At 40.3% G+C, this 24,453-nt stretch overlaps 1 protein-coding gene across 1 annotated transcript in view; it reads right to left on the bottom strand.

Annotated features, from left to right (window-relative positions):
- Nucleotides 1-1,293: 1,293 nt before the first annotated feature.
- DLGAP2 (DLG associated protein 2) overlaps nucleotides 1,294-24,453 on the bottom strand; it is a 479,848-nt gene continuing 456,688 nt past the window's right edge. The window contains 6 exon segments of the mRNA XM_072857796.1: nucleotides 1,294-1,512; nucleotides 3,841-3,993; nucleotides 8,412-8,503; nucleotides 17,407-17,822; nucleotides 19,061-19,146; nucleotides 21,276-21,293. Of these exon segments, the coding sequence (XP_072713897.1) occupies nucleotides 1,294-1,512; nucleotides 3,841-3,993; nucleotides 8,412-8,503; nucleotides 17,407-17,822; nucleotides 19,061-19,146; nucleotides 21,276-21,293 (984 nt within the window).

Below are 24,453 nucleotides of genomic sequence, written 5' to 3'. Positions count from 1 at the left end.
AGTTACCAACTCTCTCTTCTGACAAGGCGAGGCTTGAAAATATATTATTTTCCTTATATTCCATGGCTGGAAATCACTTATCTCTTGAGTCATGGTTTTTTTTTTATGTCTGAAGCAAGCAAGAAGCTTATTCTTGCCATAAATGATACTGCATAGAAAAATAGTTCTAAAAAAAATACAACTGTAAACCACAGTTCACCTTTACCTTAACATAACCATTTAAACTTAGATATACTTACCACTCACATTCATATTTCTTAAACTGTTTACAACATCACAACTGGCATTTTAAACAAGCAAGATTTTTTTTTTTCTCAAGGATACCCTGGAAACTCAATTGATATAACATTTTGAGAGTTTGAAATATTACATGTAGCACAGCTCTTGAAATGAAAGAGAGAAGGTCTATAAAAGAAATGTTAACACGTAAAAGAACTGTTAAAAATGCAATGAGTGTTCCAAAGGAGCGAGTATAACTTTTTCTTTACACATCTTGCTACAGAAGATCTAACTTTTTAAGGCTTCCGTTTTCCTTTCACCCATCACTCAAGTCCTCTTGCATTATAATTTTGCTTAGGTTTCAGAGTGTCGTTATACTGCTAGCAGCAAACGTTTCTCAGTGGGCATTCCCACCACCACCAGACTTGTATGCTTCTTGGTTTCTGATGAACTTTGGAGTTTTAGTGGCTGGATATCCCTGTTCATCTCCAGAAACTTGACATGACATGGGAGGCCTAATGTTATTTTGCAGTTATAAAGATGAGAAGAGTGGCAGAGCACATGGGTAAATATGTTAGCTGGGTTCTAGGAAAAGAAACTGGAGGTCAGAGAGATAAATGGGTTCTTTCTTTCCTGCTCTTTACATTTGTAGCACCTTCTACTTGGATTAGCTAATGCCTCTAGTGAATGGTGAGATGCACCCATTTATAGTTTGTTATTCTTATCCCTAATTATCACACATTTTATAAAAATATAAATAACAAAAAAGTAAGCTGGGTTCCATCTCAAGAGGTGTTTCTTGTTGTCCTCTGAGAATATATTGGATAAGTCAGGTCTCGACAAGCCCTATCCATTGTAGCTGATTGTAAGTCAGACAATAAATACAAAAAGAAGTCGTTCTTGCGGTGAGCTCAGCAAATTCTGAGGAAATCAAAAGCATTCCACTGTGCTTATGGCACAAAGAACACAACAGCAAGGGCATATTTAGTGGAGAGAATGAGACAAAAATTACCAGGTAAGTGACAAACTGTACAAGCATTTTGTTTAAAAAAGGAACTCTGCAGCATTCTGTCTTTAAAGCCGGGTTTGAGCCTCTGGGATATATATCTCGATGCTGTCTGCACGCTCTGTGGCTGAATTCTGCCGGAAAGAGGCTGCTCTCTTAGCAGCCATTAGCCGTCTTCTAGCTTCTTGTCGCTGTCTGTCGGGTAGGTCCAGAGATTTTTCTCTTGTGATAGGGAATTTTCCTTTTGGGGGCTTCTTTGGTACAGGAGGAGGAACCTTTCTTTCTTCCTGCAATAGGGTATTAAAAGTGAGGGTGAACTGTATGTGGAAGGTACCGTCAGCAGAGCATGCAGATCGAAGACATGAAATACAAAATACTGGTTACATACATCAAGCATGCTCAATTTGTGCTCTCCAGCCAGCTGACTAATGGATTACATGAATAGCTATCCACACTAGGGACACTGACAAAACCCTGTTGTTGCAGCGACCATGACAAATTCTGCAGTCCTGTGACTTAAAAAAGACTACACTTCCTTCTGCTGTCCTTGCAGGTATCCTGCACATGCAATCTGCATACCTCACTTTCATATGAATTTGATTCATTTTAGCTGACACATTATTACATTCATTGTAAACAGAAACACACACTGGCTCTCCAATAAGAATTCAGCGCATCTGTGTGGTCTGATCAAGTGGAAAGACTGTCTAAGATTAGCAGGACAGGATTTTTAATTAAATTAATCATATTGAGTTTAGCCTCAGCTGGATATGAGATAGCAGCTGTGTATACATGTCTGTTAGTTTAGTCTCCTCTATGAATTGCTAAATGGAAATGTGCAAGCACCAACCAGAGAGAGAACATAGGGCTAATTGTTCTGCTTGCCAGCCTGGGCCATTTTAAAGAAAATTATATTGAAGAATTATCAAATTATAAAGTGAGAGTCAGTAGATTTTGGTACCAAGTAGCTGTAAATTGTTCTGCAGGTTTTAAATCAAGAATTGTTTTGAAGTATGAAATTGATATTTTGCTCCATTTAGTGAAATATCATATAAGGGCCTTACAATATATTGTAGAATCCCAGAATCATACAATAGTTTAGGTTGGAAGGGACCTCTGGAGGGGATCTGATACAACCCCCATTCAAAGACCACTTGAAATTAGATGCAACTTTGAAGTTAAGCAGGCTTTTCAACATCATATTTAATACTGGACTAAATAGCCCCAAAGATGGAGACTCCTCAACTTCATACGTATAGCATGGCTATTATGATCAATCTTTCTGCTATATCACTCTTAAAGTAATTGCAATAGTCCAGAGTATGGGCTGTTCCTTATGGAGAACACAGTTAATTTGATGCACAGCAGGATTCAAATAATACAAAAATTGAACTGATGTGCCTATGGTTTACAGACCCTTCATTGTTTGGTCTTTTTTAAAAAACTAATTCTGAATTTACTACCAAAATGCATTAGCCAAGACTAAATAACTAAGGTTGTTTAAGAACATAGTTCTACATTCTCAACTCAACAGGAACAGTGCAGCTGCCTAAGATGCTATTCCCCATGACAGCCAGCTCTTCCAGTCTTTATTTTCTCTATTTCCTGTTTTCAGCCAGGAACATAAGGGCTCCATTCCTGTTGTCCCATCTTATTTTTTTTTTCACTTTTAATTATTTCCCTCTTAGGATCATCACTGTTGCTATCACTATAATAATTTCTTACTTCCAGTTGTCACTAGTAAGCAAGAGTTGCAAACTCACCATCCACCAACCAGTTGGCTGAAAATTAAAATCCAAGAGGAGCATGAAGAAATGAAAGAGTTGTCAAAATGCCTCCTAATTCCTCCCAAACCAAACAAGTATTCACCTGAGGCCAACAGTACTGACTCAAACCAAATGCTGTCTTCATCTGACTGATACAATAATCAGCAAGGATAGTGGGATAATCAAGGTGAGGGATGGAGCTCTAGAAAGGGGAAAGGCAGTTTCAGAATTACATTGCTTTTGTGGGCAATTTGCCACCTTTGGTTTGTAAGCATCGTGACTGGGGTGTCTCCCAGGTGGTAGAGTTGCAGGGCAGAGGTGCAGGCATTTTACCAGAAGTACTCTTTGTCCCCCAGACTTTTGTGGGTGAAGCTTTAGTTTGACCTACGCTATGTTTTGCCACATGCTTTTATTTCACTCCTGTTCTAGTATCAGTTGTGTTGTGCAGGCAGGATTAAACACTGTAGTGCTCAGGTTTGAGCTGCCCCAAATGTAGCAGAGTGCTGAGTTCATCTTGATTACATTCTTGGGCTATTGTCCTCAGTCTGAATTAATCAGAACATATTGCAGTTCTAGCCTTTAGAATGTGAATCCAAATAATTTGAACAAAAGTGTTATGGAGTGGACTAACCTAGCAAAATTCATTTTATTTGTTATACAATTCAGCTCAACATCATTAAAAAGAAAAAAAATTCTCACATCTGATGAAGGTTTCTGTGTATAAATTGGGCCATGCCAATTAGATACTTTCTAGGGTTAGAAACCTATTGTGTTTTACTATTGTATTTAACACAAGGAGACTGCAGGACTACAATGGGGAGTAAATAGTATTGTCCATGGTCTGCTTACCTTCCTTTCAGGTGATTCTATTATTTTCCATTCATTGAGTTTCAACTGGTGCAGTTCATCAAACTTCATGCTGACGTCTTCAATTGAGAGCTGCAATAAGTCCCAGAAACCTGCTAGGTCCTGGGAAGTTGGTCTTGGCATGGCACTCGGGTCCTGTCATGCACAAAGGAGAGAATACGAATAGACCAGGAGGCTTTAAACAACGTGCTTTGAGGCAGGAAAGGCATCATGCCAGATGACATTGCTACAGTGCTGCTCGGTGCTAAGGCCACGCGTGCATTACAGCTGGGAGCTGTGACTGGAAAGTTGTGCCTCCTACACAACCCAAACATGCATGAGTCGGATGTCATATGTGAGCCTTCCTGAATCCGTGCGGCATGGGAAGTTCCTTAACACCATATGCTGTGCTGACCTGCATTTCTAAAAAGGAACAAGCTGACAGCCTCTGCCTGCTGATTATTAAAGGAAAAGGGAACATGGTTCATACTCTAGCCAGCCTGAAGTCTTTCTGGTTAAACATTACATTCACGATAGCTGATTAGAAGACAAAACAACACCATGAAGAAGTTGTCAGCTTATGCTGAATTCAATGTTTACATTGTCTTGCATTTTCAAATGTATACATAAGGTATACAATTTTGATGGGGATGTTAGGATTTTGCTTTCCAGAGGGTCAAATCACGCTCAGGAACTGGGAAGGCATTATCCCCAAGTACTGCACTTAAGTGGCACTATGTGCACAACACTTAATGGAGCAAACATGGTGGTAACAATTAGCAAGATGGCCCCTCATTTGACTATCAACCTGATGTCCGTGCTAGATAAGAATTATATAAAAAGGTAGTATACAGACTCTTAACCCTATGTGCTATTAGCATTGGTACTGGTTCAATGAAACAGGCTTGCCACTTCAATGAAATAGCGTTTAATTGATAAACATCTCTGTGAAGATGATGGAGAAATGTGTCTTCCCTTCCAGGGCACGAGGAAGCAGTTAAGATGGTCTACACAAGGAAGCTGGGAGAGATGGAGTTGAAACCAGGCCAAAGGGACTCTGGATCTCTCCTTCCTGGGCAAAAGCTGTAACGACTAGTTTACTATGTTAGAAACACTGGTGTTATTGCTGGAGCAAGGCTCTGTGCTCCGTCTTTTACAAATCTGGTGGACAAAGGCATTTTACGTGATATATCACAACCCCACATAGTTGCCTAAAAACTAGGAGATAAGTCAGCATTTCTATTGAATTCCTCCCTTGAATTGCACGTTTCTAGGGGTCTTACGCCAGGAATTGCTACTCAAACTTGGGTTTGCAGATGCCACTGTGGGAGCTGAGTGCCTGGAGCTGGGCATGTCAACATGCAGTGTCACCCCTATTGGGAATTCCGGCCAAGAACCAGCCTAAAAGCCTATCCACTTGGAATTCTTCTTGACTAGAAGAAAGTCTTCTTTTCATAGGGAGCTTTGGGGACTTAGAACTGGCCATATAGATTATAACAGACTTCTGGGAAACATGATACAACTCCAGATTAGTGTTCAGTGAAAACAACTTAATTGGGTAGATCCCAGTTTACTCCAAAACCATTTAAAATTTACGTCAGTGGTATTAGTTACTCTACAGAGGTCAGTATCTCAGGCTTCAGGAACTGACTCCCTGTGTGAAATTTCACAGGACAGTCCCACAGCAATATATCTTATATTGCAATCTGTTCTCTCCAGCCTGATCTGGTCAGTCCCTCTCCCCAGTTTCCTCTAAATAGCCATAAAATGATGCCACTCATTGAAATGCCATTGCCTTGTGAATCAAGGCTAATTTCTGTACCTTTGTAGAAGATCGCAGCCTCCAGCGCGGCTGCTTGCAGAGGGGTGTGTGGTGCATTGCCTGGGCACAAGAGGGCTGCCTACTGCTGCTATTGCTTATGGATCCGCAGTCCTCGGATAAATGCTGGCACAAATGATTACTTTTACACCTAACTAAGTTTAGAGAAGATTCGCTTAAACCTGTTTCTTCTCAGAAGCTGCTCATTTATTTGTATCTTATTTGGAATTCAGCTTTGCAGCCCTCCTTCTGAAGGAAGCCTAAAGCAAGCAAAAAGTTCCTAGCTGGTGCTCGAGCCGCTCTGTTTTTGCCTGCAACCATGACATATTGAGCGATGATCTCATGAGCTGAGCAGGATCTGTGCTGACTAGAGAGTATGGAGGAGGACACTTCAAAGAAAAAACAGGGTGTTACGAGAGATAATGTGAATAATGCAGAAGGGAGCAGTTATTAATCAGTGATGTTTTTTTTCTAGCAGTTAGTGGAACAGTACACTGTAGGAGATAGCCAGCCAGATTCTTAAAAGAACTTAATCGAAGCTTACATTTTTATGAATTTACCCTAAGTGAGGGTCTTTGGTAAGAGATCTTAACCTAGAGCATAATCAAATGTGTCCCTTGATGTTCCCATGACCCTTTAGAAAAGTCTATAGGTGATGGGTGAGTTTCCTAGTTAAATTTTGGTTTGAGGAAGTATATTCCTCTTCCTAAACCCTTGCTGCATTTTGAATTGGCAGAAGTAAACACGGTTGTTCTTTATCCTACATTTCTGCTTGTTGTTGTTGAACACTGTTAGAGAAACCGCTGTGTGGTAGCCCTGTGCGTCCTAGATGTTTTCGAGTGGGGGAATGCACGAACTGCCTGCTATCTGGCAGCGTTCCCGTGGGGCACCAAGATGCTGCCTTAGGAGCATATGGAAAGCCTGCTGTGGATACGCACTAAGTGACTATTTAACAACAAACTCTGTCATTAGGCATAGGAAGAAAATCCTCAAAACATGAATGAGCTAAAAGTCCAGTTCTTCAGTTGCTGCTTTCTGCAGAGCCCATTGCTGATTTAATGAAGCTGAAGAATATTCAGAGCCTAAATCTTCACAGTGGATAAAGCTGCTGTTATGGAGTTCAAAGGTTTATTATCCAAATAAGAAGGAGAGAAATAAAATCTTGCCAGTTTTTTGGTCATGTTGTCTGCAAAGCTATAGATTTCTCCTTGTGCTCCTATTGCTTTTGCAGTAATGAATTGTTCGCACTTCCAAACAGCTGACGGATGTGCTGAGCAGGAGCTGCGCTTGTTGTTACAGTAAGGCTCTTGAGCACAAGTGCTGGACCCACTTGACAATAAATGAAGTGGAGTGGAGGTTAGGCTCTCCAAATCTTAGTTTGCATAGCTTAATCAATCAGGTAATGGAGGGCACTTTGAAATTTGCAGTGAGAAACTTTTAGACATTGATGAAGATTTCCTTCTTTCGCTATGAAACAAATGACTAGATAGGGAGCACACATGATGTATTTGATATTACAAACGTGGTCATCTCCTGCTTGCCTGACTTTGCATATTTCCTCTGTCATTTTGTAACAGCTATTAAAATTCTTGTTTTGACAGAGTCTTTGAAGCGGATAATTGGATTCTTTCCTAATGAGGACCATATATCTTATCATTTTCTATCAGAAGGTAGGACATTTTTGGCATGACTTTCTCAGTAATATTTGATTGCAGTTTCAGGAATTCTGGATGTTTAACTTTATGGATGGAAAGTAGCAAGTAGGTCTCTGCAGAATGAATATTTTGCCTTAAAAAGTTATGTGGCAAATACTAGCAAGTAAAGAAATGTATCTAACCAGACATCTAGGTCATGTCTGCTGTCATGCATGCAACAGAATTCAGCACTTTTAATATATGATGTGTAAGGGCAGTCAAAAGGTGAAAGTTACAGTTGATTTTGAAGTGAGCCGAAGAAAGTAGGTGCTCTACCACCAGCCATAGCTAGAAGAATTACGTTCTTCTATTGATTAGTATCATCTTGCCACAACGTTTATATCACTGATGGCTGCTGTCATATTAATGAAGATAACATTTAGAATTGAATTAGTCTCTAATGAACTTCCAGAACAATAGCAGTAACTCTCACAAGTAATATACTGCATCTGTTCCCTTAGCCCTAGGGCATCTTATATATAATTGGCAATGCAAATTATGAAACCCAATTTTATGAACATTATGTATATTCCCATTTCCAAGATCAGTCCTATTTTCAGGTAGGTAGAAAGCTGGATCACATATTCTCTGCTATTCTGCTATTTTACTCTTCTCCCACTTAACTGTAATGTGAAAAATTTCTCCTTTCTTACCAGAAATATAGTTACTATTTTAGGGTATTACAAAAATAAGCCATAATATTATGTCTCAGAAAATTTGCATTTGTTTCCTTCTCATTTTTTTTCTTTAATAAAGACAGCAAAAAAAAAAAAAGACAAAATGCAGCCAGAGTGAAATTACTGAAATTACATGTTTGCTTTGACAAAAAAATGTACTAACACCATACTTAAGGATTAAATAAAAAAAACCCAAACAAACAGAAGAGCGCTAAGACAAAATGTGAGACATGAAAATGGCGTTTCAGAATGCTGCTGTTTGGGTACGCTACACTTGTTTTTGTTGTTGCCTTTGAAGTAAAAATATTAAATTCTAAAATTTAAAGTTATGTTTTGTATGAATAGCCTTAATCTCTTCAAGAATGGCCAGACATGGTGACTTACCAGATTTTGCTGACAAAGCCAATAAAATTGCTGGAATTTCTGAGACATGAGGAGCTGAGCGCTTCCAACAGCACTTCGGATCTTACCTAGGACTAAGCATACAGACAGGTTATTACCAATAGATGTCTTTCAGCAGTAAATGCAAAATCCAGCTAAAAAAATATGTAGCTGAAATTACTGTTTATTTTATACAGGAAGTAAATATTTGGTTTTGCTGTTTGTGATTATATACATAAAATATTTTTTGAAAAGATGGAGATATAGGAAAGCTCTGTGGCACCTTACCTTTGACAATAATAAATGATATATTAATAACTCAGAACAGCTAGGACTGTATTTGCTTAAGGAAGTAGAAAAAACCAAGGGAATATAGACAGCTTCCTGAAGTGGACATATTGTGCTGGTTTTGGCTGGGATAGAGTTAATTTTCTTCACAGTAGCTAGCATGGGACTATGTTTTGGATTTGTACTGGAAACAGTGTTCATAGTACAGAGATGTTTTCGTTATTGCTGAGCAGTGCTTACAGAGAGTCAAGGCCTTTTCTGCTCCTCATCCCAGCATCCAGCGAGTAGGCTGGGGGTGCACAAGAAGTTGGGAGGGGACACGGCTGGGACAGCTGACCCCAACTGACCAAAGGGATATTCCATACCATATGATGTCATGCTCAGCAATAAAAGCTGGGGGAAGAAGAAGGGGGGGACATTCGGAGTGATGGCGTTTGTCTTCACAAGTAACCATTATGCGTGATGGAGCCCTGCTTTCTTGGAGATGTCTGAACACCTGCCTGCCCATGGGAAGTAGAGAATGAATTCCTTGTTTTGCTTTGCTTGCATGTGCGGCTTTTGCTTTACCTATTAAACTGTCTTTATCTCAACCCATTAGTTTTCTCACTTTTACTCTTCCAATTCTCTCCCCCATCCCACTGGAGGGGAGTGAGCGAGCGGCTGTGTGGGGCTTAGTTGCCAGCTGGGGTTAAACCATGACAGCATACATATATACGTTTTTGAGAACAATCTTAAATTTCAAAGTAAATGATAAACCTCCACACACATGTACATTTGCTCATGTAAATTGAAAACTGTTGAAATAGTCTTGCCTCAAGAACCAGTTAGATGCCTGTTCACTCTGATGTCAAAGGGAGCTGTACATGTACCTGAGATATCTTCTGGTTCTGCAGTCACTAATGACTTCACTCAGTTGTGTGGATGATCCCTGGATGAGCTCTCTTTATCCTGTCTGTTCTGGGGGTAAGGTTAATACTTTAAACTATATCATAAGATATGCCTACCATAAGGATGAGATCCTCAGAGGAATCGTGTCTCTGAGACATGTCTTGGTACCCCCATTAGGAGTTGCAGGTTGCCTACCCAGGAAAATACACAAAGACCTAAGCACAGGAGCTTCAGACAAAGTGGGACACAAGTGGGTACTCCAGGAATTTGCTGAATCATGATCAGCCCCCATGGTTCATCGGGGCTTTCCCCACTGTCAGTGTACTTGCCATTTACAATGTGCATAAGCACTGGGGAAAGGGTCCAAATTAATTTTACTTGACTTTGCTTCCAGAAGTCATCTGTCTAAATAAAAAATTCTGTATAATCAGTAATCTGAGCTCATCAGCTTAGCCATGTAAGGCACTTGTTTTTACATGAGCTGAATCTCTTCCTGGAGATGCTTATTTCTGTCTATTGACTGGAGTGCCTAAGGGGACTGGCTTATCCCTAGAAAACTAACTCCTCCTGGACTCCCACATTTGCTGGGATAAATACATACTTTGGTAGGTATCAATATACTTTCCTACACCTCCTTTCCTTCACATCCATCTCTATGCTAAAAAAGCAACACTTTAAAAAGCATTATAAGCTGGGGCTTCAATGGAAGATTGATTTTATCTGGAGAATTTCCAGATCTTTTAATAATGTTTAGGCAAAGATGGAGAGAGGTAGTGGTAGGGGTGAGACAGGAATTACTCTGACATCTTTTAGTTCAGTTTGAGGAAACCAAATTGATAATTCAAACAGGATGCAGAGCGTGGAATGAAGCTACAATAGTACAGCAGAACTGATCTGCAGCCTGTGATAGAGAAAACATTAAACTCTGGCAGGGCTTAACATTTTGTTGTTTAGAATAAGTATGTGAGGGGACTGAGTGGCATGTGAAAACAGTATTTTGGTAGTAGGTATTACATTTTAATTCTGCTTTCTCTAGACCAGTGAAACATCTGCTTAGCCACAAGTAGCAGCAAGAAATAATTTGGAAGTTTTAGGTTCCAGTTCTGTGGAAACATACAAACTCTGTAACTTTATAAGCATGTATTAATATGTAGAGCTGTGGTTCTCAAACTCTATTCCATTTTCTGTTAGGCAAATGTACAGCTGCACCACAACACTAAATTAAACAGCAATATGCATAATTCATCCATCCCGTGTGCACTCATTTGTGAAAGGGTTAAGTGGTTCAGGGCTGCATGAGTAATTCACTGGGGTTTTGTTTTTGTTTTGTTGTCCAAATGAAATAAAGTGTTTTAATTGGTTTGGGATTTTTGATCACCAAAGCCCTCACTTTCCTCTGCGGAGTCATTGGCATATGGAAAGCAATGTTTTGGGTGTTAAAACCTGAACATACAAAAACCTAAATAAAAAAGAAATGTTTCATTTGATCTGAAACAAATTCCTTTCATTTTGTTTTCAGCATTTTTAATAAAGGCAAAGACTTAAGTGACAAACAGCCTTGTATCCTCCTTTTCCCTCAGTGCTCTGAAGCTCAGGACATAAGACAAACTTCCCGTGTGGGGTCAGAGTCCCTTCTTTTCCAGGATGGGGAATTGTGCTGTAGCAGGTCCCTGACATTGCCTGTTCCATGCTATGTTCAACTATTCACTGGGCAGAAAGAGATTGAGGATGATTCTGTAGGCTGATGGTTGTAGTGCTTGTCTCATAGTGAGCAAAGTTCAGTTTTAGTTTCCTCTGCTGAATTTTATAGTTCATAGCTCAAATACATAGCCTGAGTAAGGGACATTGGCTTTGCCCTACTGCAGGAATATAGAGCTTGACAGAACCTATATATGACTGATATCTTCTAGTGAATCTCACAGTTACCACAACCGCCATATTAAATAAACATTTGTTTTATCTTCATTATCCTGAAGGATCATGTCAACAAGCATCGGTGATTTAAAGCCCAGTCAGACCAGACAAGACTTATGCACTGGCAGTGCAGCATTTTGGTGTGATACACATCCATCGGGGATGTAAGACAGTGGTTCTGGGCTACTTGCATGTGTCACTGAGTCACAGTGGTGAATACACATGTGTAATCACAGCCCTACCATTTACTAAAGATCTAACTCTATTTCCATTTCAATAAGTAAATCAGATGTAATAAAACATAGAAGTTAAAAATCTCTCATATTCATGCTACTCTGCTTTGCTGTAATTGAATTAAAGTATTAAAACACTTCAATTCATAATCTTTAGCACAATATTAATAGACAGCCAAAGCCTTGTTATTAATTTCATGCATTGGGGAATTATTCTGATGAGTGCAGATTGATTATCTCCATGAAAGAATGATGAATGTTAGAGACTGGAGAGATTGAGATGTTTGGTGATGCCTAGAAGATTTTGCTTGTAAATAAATGATGATAAAATCTACCAACACACATAAATATATACAATTTTCCTATAAACCATATACCTCCCTCCGTTAAGATAATGTTATATTTACTTGAATGTCAGGAAAGAGTCACACAACCTTAATTCTGCTCCCTGAAGCATATGAAGCACTCAATTTTTGTTGTGTGGTCCTGTATGTCTTCTACTCTGAAGACATACAAAACCCTGACCATGACTTCAACAGAAGCAGACTCAGGATTTATACCCTGGACAGAGATTGTGTAAATTGCCTGTATACGACATGCACAATTAACACAAAGGTGTCTTTTCCTCTGCAATAACCATATTACAAAATTGCACATAATATATACATGTTGTATTGCTTGAGAAATGCTACAAAATCTTGTAATTTAAAATGGTTTCATATCACAAAGGTAGAGGGGGAAAAGTTAGATCTATATTGATGAAACCAAGATTATAGTCTGATGCTGTAACTCTATTCTTGACAGGTTAAAAGCTTTGCTCAATTGTGTCACTGCTGCACCAGCAATGAGAAACCACTAACAATCAATCTGCTTCTGGCATTCATTACTGTTTATTTAAATGACGTGTTTTAATTTAAATTTTCATTCCATTTGATTGTTCCATTTTTTTTCTATGTTCGTAAATAAATTGCTCCACACACAACCTGAGAAAATATGCCTGGAAAATAATATTAAAACTGGCATTTAGTTCATCCTCCTAACTGAAAGCAGGGCATGATATTTGTCTAATCTCCAAACCTAAATTATTAATCTTCAGAAATATATGTCTTTTTCACTATCAACAGAGCAGGTAGGCATAATAATAAATGTATAATCTTCAGAGTGAGATGACATTTTAGGACAGCACAGCTACCAGTTGGCAGTGCTCTGGAGGGAAGGTAGGGCAATGGGATCCTTGTGCACAAAGCGGGACTCAGTGCAAATTCACTTTTTACCTAAATGAAGCTGAGTTCAAAGAGGAGAAAATTTGAGCAGAACAATACAAATGCTAGGAGAAATGCCTAGATTCCACACCACGGGACTGTCTTTTATTGACTTTAAAGACTGTTTCAGGGCAATTAAGACATTCTGTAGTCATTCGCAACACTCCAAATGTAAAATTCAATAGTTCCTGAAGGATAAGTTTGTGAAAAACATTAGGAAATTATGTCAGTAATTTCTCTTTGGTTAAAGGATGACCTATATTTGGTCAAACACCTACAAAAGCTTTTATGGATGATTAATTGATGAATATACTAAAATAAATTGGTTGTGAGAGTGGTTTGGGTTTTTTTTTTCAAAGTATGGGAGATTTAACTCTATGTTTTCTGTTGCTATTCAGCCGTGTTACTAAAGCCCTTGAAGTACTGTGGAAATATCAGCCAGAGGATTAGCAAGGAAAAATCGAGCATCCATGGAATGAAGGTGTAAGGGGAGAGAAGGGCTCACTCTCTCTAATGCCTTTTTTACACTATAGATCACTACTATGTAGCTATGCCAGCAGAGCTCCTAACCATGATGCAGAAGATACCAGCAAAACAACCTTACTGCTGGCATAGTTTATACTATAGTTAATTTTTTTGCACCTATCTTAGGAATTTATATGAAAGTAAACTCTGCATGGCTGTTCTCCATTTGAGTTGTGTGCTGAAATATTTCAGTGGCCAAGCATGTGGCATTCAGAAGCCCAGGATGTCTTCTGCTTCCCTCTGCCAGACCTTGCCTACGAGCTGTGGGCAGGGACCGCGGCTCCCTGCCAGGCGCCTGCTCTCCCCCTCCCTGCGCCGGTCTCCCTGCTCCCATCACAGAGCTCGCAGGCAGCAGAGTCCTGGCCCTCTTGGTCTTCAATAGCTTTGAGACAATTGAGAGTGTTTTTCTTGTCATCACCTACACACCAGTAATAGCCAAACACAATTTTCAGGGTGTAAAACTGAAACTCCAGTCAGCACTCTTGAGAAACACATATCTTCGCTTGAAGGCACCCTGCTAGTGCAAATGATCAGATGATTTCCCTGTAAAGAGTTACAGCCACATATATATATATATATATATATATATATATATATATATATATATTTATATATATATATGTTATAATAAACACTGAGAACACAAATAACTGCCCCCACAAACAATATATGAACTTTGCAGAGACTCCAAAATACAATTCATGGCAACTGACCAAATAAACAAATTATGTGAAAAGAAAGAGAGAGAGGTTATTTTTTCTGCAATGATTATCTTCTCCTTTTCTAAGACCTGATGAGTGAAGTTCTTAAAACATTATGGGAGAAAAGCTACAGTGAAAGGAAAAATCAATACAGCAATCAGAGAGCTTTCTGTGATCTCTGGGCTATTGTGCTAATGCAGAAAATGAAATTGTTTTCTAAAATGCAGTTCTATTTTAACTCTTCCTGTGATTAAAACAAAATAGAAATGGTATCGTAAAGACAGCCTTCTCCTATGAGATGCAAAGCTATATTTGGTCTTCAGGTACAATTAATATGCCCAGGCCAAAAATAAATGTTTCAGCATTAACAATGACAGTTTGAATATGCAGACTTTGCTGTGAAGTGTTTTGGGACTAGTAGCTCCTGCTGGAAGATGGAAAACCAGATTTAGTTGCTTCTGGCTCCCCCATTTGCATGTATTTTCTTAAGAGAACTGCCAAATGCTTAAATATGTCAAGATACATTTCATGCTGGGATATCATTAAAATTTAGTTCTTGTAGATACATACCTTTCAACCTCTATAGCTCAAACTGAGGATACAACATGTGTGAAAGACTCAACAGGAAAAAAATTGTTCACACTGAAATTTTAAAATGCTGTGAAGCTCATTCCCTCGGTGAAAATAATTCTTTGATAACTTCCTTTTACTTGATGTAAGCTATATTAGGTGAAGGGATACCATTTCAAAGATAATGTAATTTGGAAATTATTTGAGGAAGATCTCCTGAAATGAGTCATGTAAAATGGAAAATTAGAAGTCTGGGTGTCACTTTTGACAATCAGCTGAAGACAGACATCTGATTTTGCATACACTATATAGACCTATTCTATAATAATTTCTCTAATCTATTAGGGAGGTCAAAATGTTCCCTCAAACACAAGTAATTAACCCATTTTGGTTAGTTTAAAAAGGGGATTTCAAGGGTCCATTTCAGTTGTGTTTTAGTAACTCTATATCAGGGAATTTCTTTTCCTACATCAGGAACTCTTTCTTTTTCTCTTACAGAGTAGAGTCACTCTGCAAACAGGGAAACATAAAATCCTGGTATTCCATTTTGTTTTCTGACTGAAATGTTCTAGGTTAAAAGGGTATCACTAACTCCGAATATTAATAAAAGCTACTGAAGTCCAATTTGTCTTCATGTCCTCTGTACAATTTACTGAAAACTGTCTTCCTAATTGCTGTTTCCCTGCGCAGCAAGGTGTTTCAAGAGTATTTCTGGAGTGCAAGAGCATAGCTTCAGATGGTGGGAGGGAGGGAGGTTCTGTACCTGGGAATGGGTAGTCAGCTAAAACCAGCTCCTCCAAGTTTCCTCAGCTTCCTCTGAGTGAGGAAGGAGTGCTGATGTGAGAGTGTTTCCACTGCTCATTTCATGTGGTTGCAGATTTGATTAGGGCTGTGCATGAGGAAGGGCTTGCAGAGGGAGGAGGTAGAAGTCCACCCCTTGCCTGCAGACTTCTCACTGGCCTCCTAGGGAAAGAGACGGGTTAACTGCCTGTGTGTTTCTCCCCTTGCTCCCTAATAATTTCACTCTTTCCAAGGAGGTTAAAGTCTCGCTCTTTGAACTTCTGCTTCAGATTGTAAGCACTGGTGTCCCCACATCAGTATCAGGCAACCTTGGAAGCAGGTGCTGTGGGATACTTAATGAAGGCAGATAAATGTCAGTATTCAGCAGTGCAAAGATTTGGGGAATTGAAAAATAAGACATGTACGGTAAAAAGGAGTATTAAAAAAATAACCATTATGAAAGAAGGCTTGGAAATCCTCACACAGGCTAAGCAAAGCAAAATATTTTATTATTCGTACTTCAACAGCCCCTAGGTGGGTATTAAAGTCTTCACAGGGTCAATGCAAAGGGAAAATTCTCAGCTCAGCTCTGCCATGATGAAAATGAGGACAAAAACCTACACTCCAGAAAGCACTGGAGGCTGAAGGAAGAAAAACAGCTTTATGGTCTCCCCCACCCCAAATCCTATGTTGCTACTTGGCAGACTTGTACACAATATAGTGGAGAAATATGACTGTAAAATAAAAATTGATGAGGTAAAAACATAGACATTCTTTCTTTTGAAAAGGTCAGCACAAGAAATAGAAATTGGCCTTTTAGTCACCATGCAGGCCTGGCTCAAGACCTGAGGGTAGGTCATAGCAAGAACTCACTGAAGGGGAAAGAAGACGATCAGGAAAGAGTATTCGGAGGCAATGGTGAGATTTGTGAGAGTGCAGGAAAAGATGCTAGTAAGAAAACTTAATATGAACTAATTTGTGATCTGAGAAAATCTCAGCTGAGACAATAATTCAGATTGGCAGGGATTGAAATATTTATAAAACTGAGCCTGAAGAACAAGGATAATTGACCTCAGAGGGAATCACAGGGAGCTGGCTACTGAGTGCTAGGACCACTTTGATATATTACTATCATTAGTGCTGGCTTGGATCTTGTTCCAAAATAGTCTACATTATTTTTCACTTTATCCCATCACTCCTTTCAAGGTGTCCACAGGACGTGAGAGAATAATAATGATTCTTGACAAAACTATAATAAGAAAATGCAGCTGAACCATCTAATAGTGCATATGCCTGTGTAACTGCAGAAGTGCTTTAACTATTGTTCTTGCCTACTCCTTTTTGTTCTTCCAACAGACCCTTTATGACAGGCAGAAGTGCCTGTGAAGGACTGTTCATTCCTATTAAAAATGGCTGTTCATTAATAAGAGGCAAATTCTCAGGTTTCAGGAAAACGGAAAAAAAAATGTTCACATAGGACCACCTTTTGTGCTGTGGCAAATGGTCAAGCACTGGAGCCATACAAGTGAGAAGGAAGAATGTGTCAGAGTTGGAGCTGTGGATGGAGCTGTTGCACCATTTGAGCCATATCTAATACCAGACCTCGATCCTGTGCTTGCCTCTACAGCTGGTTCTTCAACTACTTCTACAAAACCTTACTCTGGGAAACACCAGCTTGCACAGTCAGTTGCAGGACAGGGGTCTTATGTCTAATGGTTCTGTAGAGTGTCTTTGCTGCTACAAAATGAGTAAGGAAAAACTACAGACCACAACTTTATCCTACCAGATCTCTTATTTTAGCAGACATCTACAAAAAAAGATACTGAAATGTTCTTACTTTCTTCAGAAAGATCGTTTTCTTCTGCTTCTCTTTCCATTTCTTTACACCATCCTTCCATTCTCTTAGTTTCAGTATGTAGCAACTTCATAAACCAAGATCCGTCCCGTCGACAAGGAGACATTCGACCAGTCTCTACTGTCTCAATGGCTGGCTCTAGCCAGGGTTCCGGTGGTGGAAGGTTTGAGGTGTCAACTGGGGTCCTATAATCTTCTCTGTAACTGAACAGTCCCTGTGTCCGTACAGTTCTCACTGCGCTGTATTGGGTGGGTGTGCTGGGCTCTGAGTGCTGCTGGAATGACGAGCCAAACTGAAGTCCCTTGTCCTCCATGGTGATGTGTCCTGGAAAGCCCTCCAGTTCCAGGTCAGCCTGGACAGCTGCTGTTACACTGTTTGAGCGCTTGAATCGTCCGTGTCTTGGTGAAGAGGGAAGAAAGAAAAGGGATTAAGACTTATAAATACATACGTGATCATAGAGAGGCACAGAATAATGTTTCAGTGAATGGATTCTGGTTTTCTCCTTGGACTTTATGCTAAATATTTTTTCTTTGTGCATATCTCACTAAAATAAGACAGTGCGTAACAACAGAGAGGAAAACCAAAATGCATAGTGGCATAATTGATCTGAGCAAAGATACAAAAGAAAAGAATTTAAATTCTCTCTGGAAGCAAATATTGATTTATTCTCATACTACCAAACACCATGTATCATTACTAAATGAACTGGAAATAACTAGCAGAACTGCAGGGTTACCTTCTATCTCCTGATAGAAGTCTGTAAAGTACATGTATAAAAAAAATTCAAATATTAAGAATTGTAATTAGAGAAAATCTCAAAATCTGCTAAGTTAGGACTGTTGAGAATCCTTTAATGAATGAAAAATAGGAGCAGCAGGGTTAAGGCTGTGGTGTTTTTTACTTGCCTCATAGGATGGCCATTAAATGTTGATTTTCTATTGTGATATGGCACCAAATAATGACATTTTAGAAAAGCTTTATGTTAAAAAGTTAGATAGAGAAGCAAAGATTATTTGTGAAATCTTTTCACATCTGAGCCTATTGTTTCAAATTACTTCTAGTCAATGATGGTAAAAGGCAATTAGCAGCCAGATACTGTTTGACAGCTGCCGTGAAATGAGATAATGCTCCCAGTCCAGTACTTAACAGGCAGTGTCTGCCAGGGATAACCTGTGGGTTAGTACATTGGCTAGCAGTTTTACAAAGCTAGAGAAGGACTGAACAAGTGTAAAAGCTGATTCTAGTTTAGGATAAAAGTACCAAGGGTTACATCTTAACCATTATATCCCCGTGTGGACTGGGTAAGCTGGATCAGCATGAGGTGTCCTATCGAAGGAAGAATATTCCAATATACAGCTCTTTGTATTTGTTCCGCCAATAATGAAATTATATTAATCCACTACTTTAAATTAAAACTTCCACTTCCTTCCCTCCAATTAAAAACTGAAGAATTAATGAAATATTAGGCAACTGCTAAGTAATCTCTACAAATTTTACCAGATGACCAGCATGCATATAAGAAATTTGGCTTTGTGAATTATTTAGGGGCAGCACTGGCCAGATGTTTGTTATTAACTGTTTACAAATGTGCATTGTGTTATGAAAAACTACAGGTTTTTGTACATGCTTGAATTACCGTTTTTCATCTTCCACTTGTACGCCAACAGAGTGGTATTCCCGTAGGCCTCTGCTTTCAGTATCTGAATCGGTTGCTGTTTCCACCTAAGTCAACACAAAAGATACATCTGCAGTGTGAGCACCGACAACTCAGCACTATTTCTACCTGCACTCATTCAGAATTAATTATATATTTTCTCTCTTACTGCTAAGAAACAGCTAGCCCAGTAAAATAAATGAAATAGGTATTCAGCCTGGTATCATTGTTTTGGTGCTGTGTTTTATAAAGCTTTGCACAAGTGCTTCTGTTCTGCTATGTAATTCCCTATTTCAAACCTAAGCAGATGCAATTACTCAGTTCAGTGGAAGCAGGGAGTAAGCTTGGTCTGGAAGAGCTGTTCTTAGAACGAGAAATCCACAGGATAGCCCCTTTTTATATTATTATAAAACAGTCTCATTATAGTCCTTGATTTACAAAATAAAATAAAATCTCAAGTAGCCCGATAAACTTGCAAGTGATAAAAAGAAATGCTGCAATAAAATTTTATTGACAACTGTGTTGACAAATACAGAACCATTTCAATTACGTGAGGGATACGGCAGAATGCCATATCTCACCTTTTTTAATAACGTGGTCCTGAAAATGCTATATCAAGCAAGTAATTTATGCACTTTTTATAGTATTCCCATCTGAAACACACTTACCGAAATACATTCACAGTAGAGTTTTCTTCATAACTGAGATCACATTGCTTTTTCAAGTTTCTGTGGGATTTTATATAACACTCCCCACCACCACACCGCCCCCAAGTCTTTGACACAGACATAACGAGTGCTGCAGTATGCAAATTATACTGAATCAAGGAGAGTCAGGAAAAAAGAAGAGTAGAACTGACTTTTCCTTTTGAATGGTATTTGCACTGTTAAATAAGAAAAATCAGCAACCAGTTTTTCAATACGCACGCTCCATAGGTGAATTCAAAGAGTATCATATCCTATGATGAAGACAAGATAACTTTTCCCCTTGCAGCAGTCACAGGCACCTCTGGAAGGAGCCCAATGGCTTTTGCAGCTGTCTCTCAGCTGCACAGTCCCAATCCCACCAGGTTTCTGGAAGGATGCAGAGAGAAGGGGGAAGGAGGTGGGAAGTGAATGTACATGTGGACTATACTTCTTGAAGAAGCCAGTTGCTGGTAAACTCTCTTTCCATCTTCAAGCTGTAGCTACATGTACATTCGCATGGAAGGGAATTCCAGCCAGTAATCGGTACACATTCATATTTACCTGGATGCGGGTCTTGGAGATGTTCATGAAAACAGCTAGTGCAGGAACCCTTTAGTAAATGCTAATGGTGTGCTTGAACTGTACAGTGTAGCATCAGGCACCAGTTTGCCAAAAGCTCCAGATATCTGTGTGGCAACTGTCAGGGAAAGACACATTTCCCAGCAATTCCATTTATTCTGCATGAGGTCTAGGGAAAAGCGTGCGCTGCTGTCTGTTTCCATCTTGGCAGTTGCATGGAAGCTGGCTATATTCACTTGGATGGGCAGCACATTGAGAGAACTAAGATATCAGACTTGGTAACAGTCTCCAGGATTTGGTGTTGTCAGTATAAAAAGAAAAATCCCTCTTGACGCTGGCAGTGAAAAAAACCCTCAACCACAGAGATAGGCAGCTTGGGGAAAAAAACCCACAACAACCAACCAAAAAACAGACAAGCTGGTTTCCTAGTTAAGGTGGGTCTTGGCTGCAACATGGGTGAGAAGCTTAAGCTGTACTTGGGGGGTACCTCTCCTGAAAGAACATTGCTATAAGTAGAACAGCCATAAGGTCCAGTTTCTTAGCTCAAGCGATACCTATCAGGAAAGACACCCTTATTTATAGCATAGAAGGGTCCAAAAGAGTTTTCAATAATAAGTTCAAGTCTAAGTGAGGGTCTAGGAACTCACCTAGCCCTTTCAGGGATGTGAGAAAAGCTGCATATAAAACATCTTAATTAGAGACAGGTTTGTTTTTCATTAGAGCAGAAATGAATTAACTGGGCCAAGAATGAGAGACTCATCTAGCCTGTTGGCGGTAGGAGAGAGGCAAGTTACACTTGCAGCCTTGACTGCAGTGATGAGAGCTCAGTCAAATATGCAAAGACATGTTTTGAGGAGTGAAGTCAACTTATTCTCAAAGAGAGAGGAGATGGTAGCTAGTGAATAGGAACAGATAACACAAAATGCTTAGACCGTGGCTCTTGGGTGCACCTGTATGAGTGCTATCAGGAAAATGATGTCCAAGGTGGGGAAACGTTTTCTGGAGGAAGCCTTTTGATGTTGCAAACATCTGGAGTGGTCAGGAAGTCTAAACTGTTGCTAAGAGCTATGGTATTGGGCTTCATCCCCAAAGCAACCAGAGTTGGTCTGAGTTAAAACACATAATTTAGGAACTTGCTGAGTTTGAACTGCAATAAATAATGCGATCAAAGGGCATGTCTTGAACCAAGGATTTTGCCTCCTTCTGGAGATAAGAAGACTGGAAGATCTTGTTAAAGTTGCAGAGACCATGGCCTATCTGATGCATCATGTAACACCTGTGAAAAAGCCAGATAAGTTATCTTGATCTCAGATAGAGTGACTATAAAGCACTTACTGGAGGAGGAGAGTGACAAGGGAGACGGTGATTTCTGTTATTAAAGAACAGAAAGCACTTGGCAGTTTGGAAAGTGACACTGGAGGGATGCTTAAGGCCATGATCTCAAAATCAAGATTTCTTCCTATGTTCAGAAGATGCAGTGGTTATTAAAGTAGGTGATAGTGATATAGGAAATCTGATCTCCTGAGCATTTCCAGTCTATTGCCTTGGTAGTGAACAGGCAGGAGACAGGTAATTACCAGGGAATATTAGTGGATTTCATCATGGCCTTACAGGCTTAGCAAAGACAGTCAAATATCTGGTAGTGTTGATGTCAGGTTATGGGAACATTCAGTTTCATGCATTCTCCAAGAGGATGCATGAAGGTTGAACAATTTGTTTCCTAACTCATGGAAACAAAGTGCTGGCTGTGACAGAAGGCAGAGGATGAGTCTTCTGCAGAGTATGTGTTCAAAGTGAACATAGTAGAAGGTAATTATGCGAGCAGGCTCTAACTTCACAGTGTCCCAGTGATGAGCATAATACCTCTCAGGGCAGTGACACAGGGAACAGGATTTTCCTTTTATATCTCCTGCCTCAGAAGTTTAAAGTATAATGGACAAAACTGCCAACTTGGACGTTATGGACAATAAGTAGTCAGGGTGATTCTGAGGTTGCATCTCTCTCCTTAAAGAAGCAGGAGAAAATGTCGAAGTGCCATGACCAGTTAGTCAAAGGTTGGAGAAGAGACTGGGTCTTTGTGCACAGCCTCACATGGCAGTGCTTCTGACAAGGTCTAATGACAGTGTAAAGGAGAGTCACAGTATAACTGATCGTGAATGGCAATCCCAAGGCATGGAAAGAGTCATTGACTCTGTCAGGGTTCTTGAGGCTTCTTCACACCAGGTAGGATGCTGATGGCATGTTGAAGTCAGTACACCTGGATTGCTCTGGACCATAGCTAGGACTGTGTTGGACAGCCAACATGGCTTCATGAATTTGGTGGCCTTCTATGACAGGTTACAGCATTGGTGGATAAGGGAAGAGTGACTGATGACATCTACCTGGACTTGTGGAAAGTATTTGATACCATCCCACACAACATCCTTGTCTCTAAAATGGAGAGACATGGATTTGATAGGTGGACTGGGTGGATAAGGAATTGGCTGGATGGTCACACTCAAAGAGTGCAGCTCCATGTCTGGGTGGAGACCAGTGCTGAGTGGTGTCCCTCAGGGGTCTGTACTGGGACCAGTATTATTTAAAATCTTTGTTGGGGGCATGGACAGTGAGATTGAGTGCAGCTTCAGAAAGTTTGCAGATGACACCAAGCTGAGTGGTGTGGTTGATACTCTAGAGGAAAGGGATGCCATCCAGAAGGACCTTGGCAGGCTAGAGAGGTGGACCCATGCAAACCTCATCAAGTTCAACAAGGCCAAGTGCAAGGTCCACACCTGGGTCGGGGCAATCCCAAACATGGATACAGGCTGGGCAATGAGTGGATTGAGAGCAGCCCTGCGGAGAAGGACTTAGGGGTATTGGTGGATGAAAAACTGAATATGAGCCGGCAATGTGCTCTCACAGCTCAGAAAGCCAATCGCATCCTGGGCTGCATCAAGAGAAGTGTGGTCAGCAGGTTGAGGGAGGTGACTCTCCCTCTCTACTCTGCTCTTGTGAGACCCCACCTGGAGTACTGCGTTCAGGTCTGGGGCCCCCAGCATAAGAAACACATGGACCTGCTCAAGAGGGTCCAGAGGAGGGCCACAAAGATGATCAGGGGGCTAGAACACCTCCCGTATGAGGACAGGCTGAGAGAGTTGGGGTTGTTTAGCCTAGAGAAGAGAAGGCTCCAGGGACACCTTATAGCAGCTTTCAGTACTTAAAAGGGGCCTACAGGAAAGATGGGGAGGGACTCTTTATCAGGGAGTGTAGCGATAGGATGAGGGGTAATGGTTTTAAACTGAAAGAGGATAGATTTAGGTTAGATATTAGGAATAAATTTTTTACTGTGAGGGTGGTGAGGAACTGGAACAGGTTGCCCAGAGAAGCTGTGGATGCCCCCTCCCTGGAAATGTTCAAGGCCAGGTTGGATGACGCTTTGAGCAACCTGATCTAGTGGAAGGTATCCCTGCCCATGGCAGGGGGGGTTAGAACTAGATGATCTTTAAGGTCCCTTTCAACCCAACCCATGCTATGATTCTATTCTATTCTATGATTCTACTGGACTGGGTCCAAAGGAAAGGACCAACATCATTACTTCTGCATGTGGGATTGTTGATCAAGATCCTTGAACTTGTTCGGATGAACTGCAACTCCAGATGATGGTGTCGCTGATGCAGGCACAGGCTCCACAGCATTACAAGCCTGAAGGTTTGACAAGGGAAAAGAAGTTTGTGGGTGGCCAGGCTGAAGAAGCTAAGTAGATGGGAACAAAGGATTCATCAGGGCTTCCTGCTCACTCACATGGCTCAGCATGGAGGGACAGGACATTGTGGACCAGACCAGACCTGAGCTGAAGCCAGACAAAAGAAGCCAAGCTGACATCTCCTCACGTGTTAGTCTTTGCCTTCAGCTCCTTCTAAAGCACTGCACTTCCTTCATAGAGTGATATCCTTAGGATGACTGTTTCTACATCCTGTGCTTGGGACCTACTGAATGAGTCCTGGGGGATGAGGTGGAGGCCAGATTGCTGGACATGGAAATAGGCTAAGGAAGGTCAATGGTATCATACTTGCAGGGCTAACATACAGTGGAGGTGAGCAATGGTCAAAGGACAGAGAAGAGCCTTTTGCC

This window comes from Ciconia boyciana, chromosome 3 (genome assembly GCF_034638445.1).
Source record: "Ciconia boyciana chromosome 3, ASM3463844v1, whole genome shotgun sequence".
In the NCBI taxonomy this organism is placed as follows: domain Eukaryota; kingdom Metazoa; phylum Chordata; class Aves; order Ciconiiformes; family Ciconiidae; genus Ciconia; species Ciconia boyciana.
The sequence above is the reverse complement of the archived record's forward strand: the minus strand, read 5'-3'. Positions and strand labels throughout refer to the sequence as shown.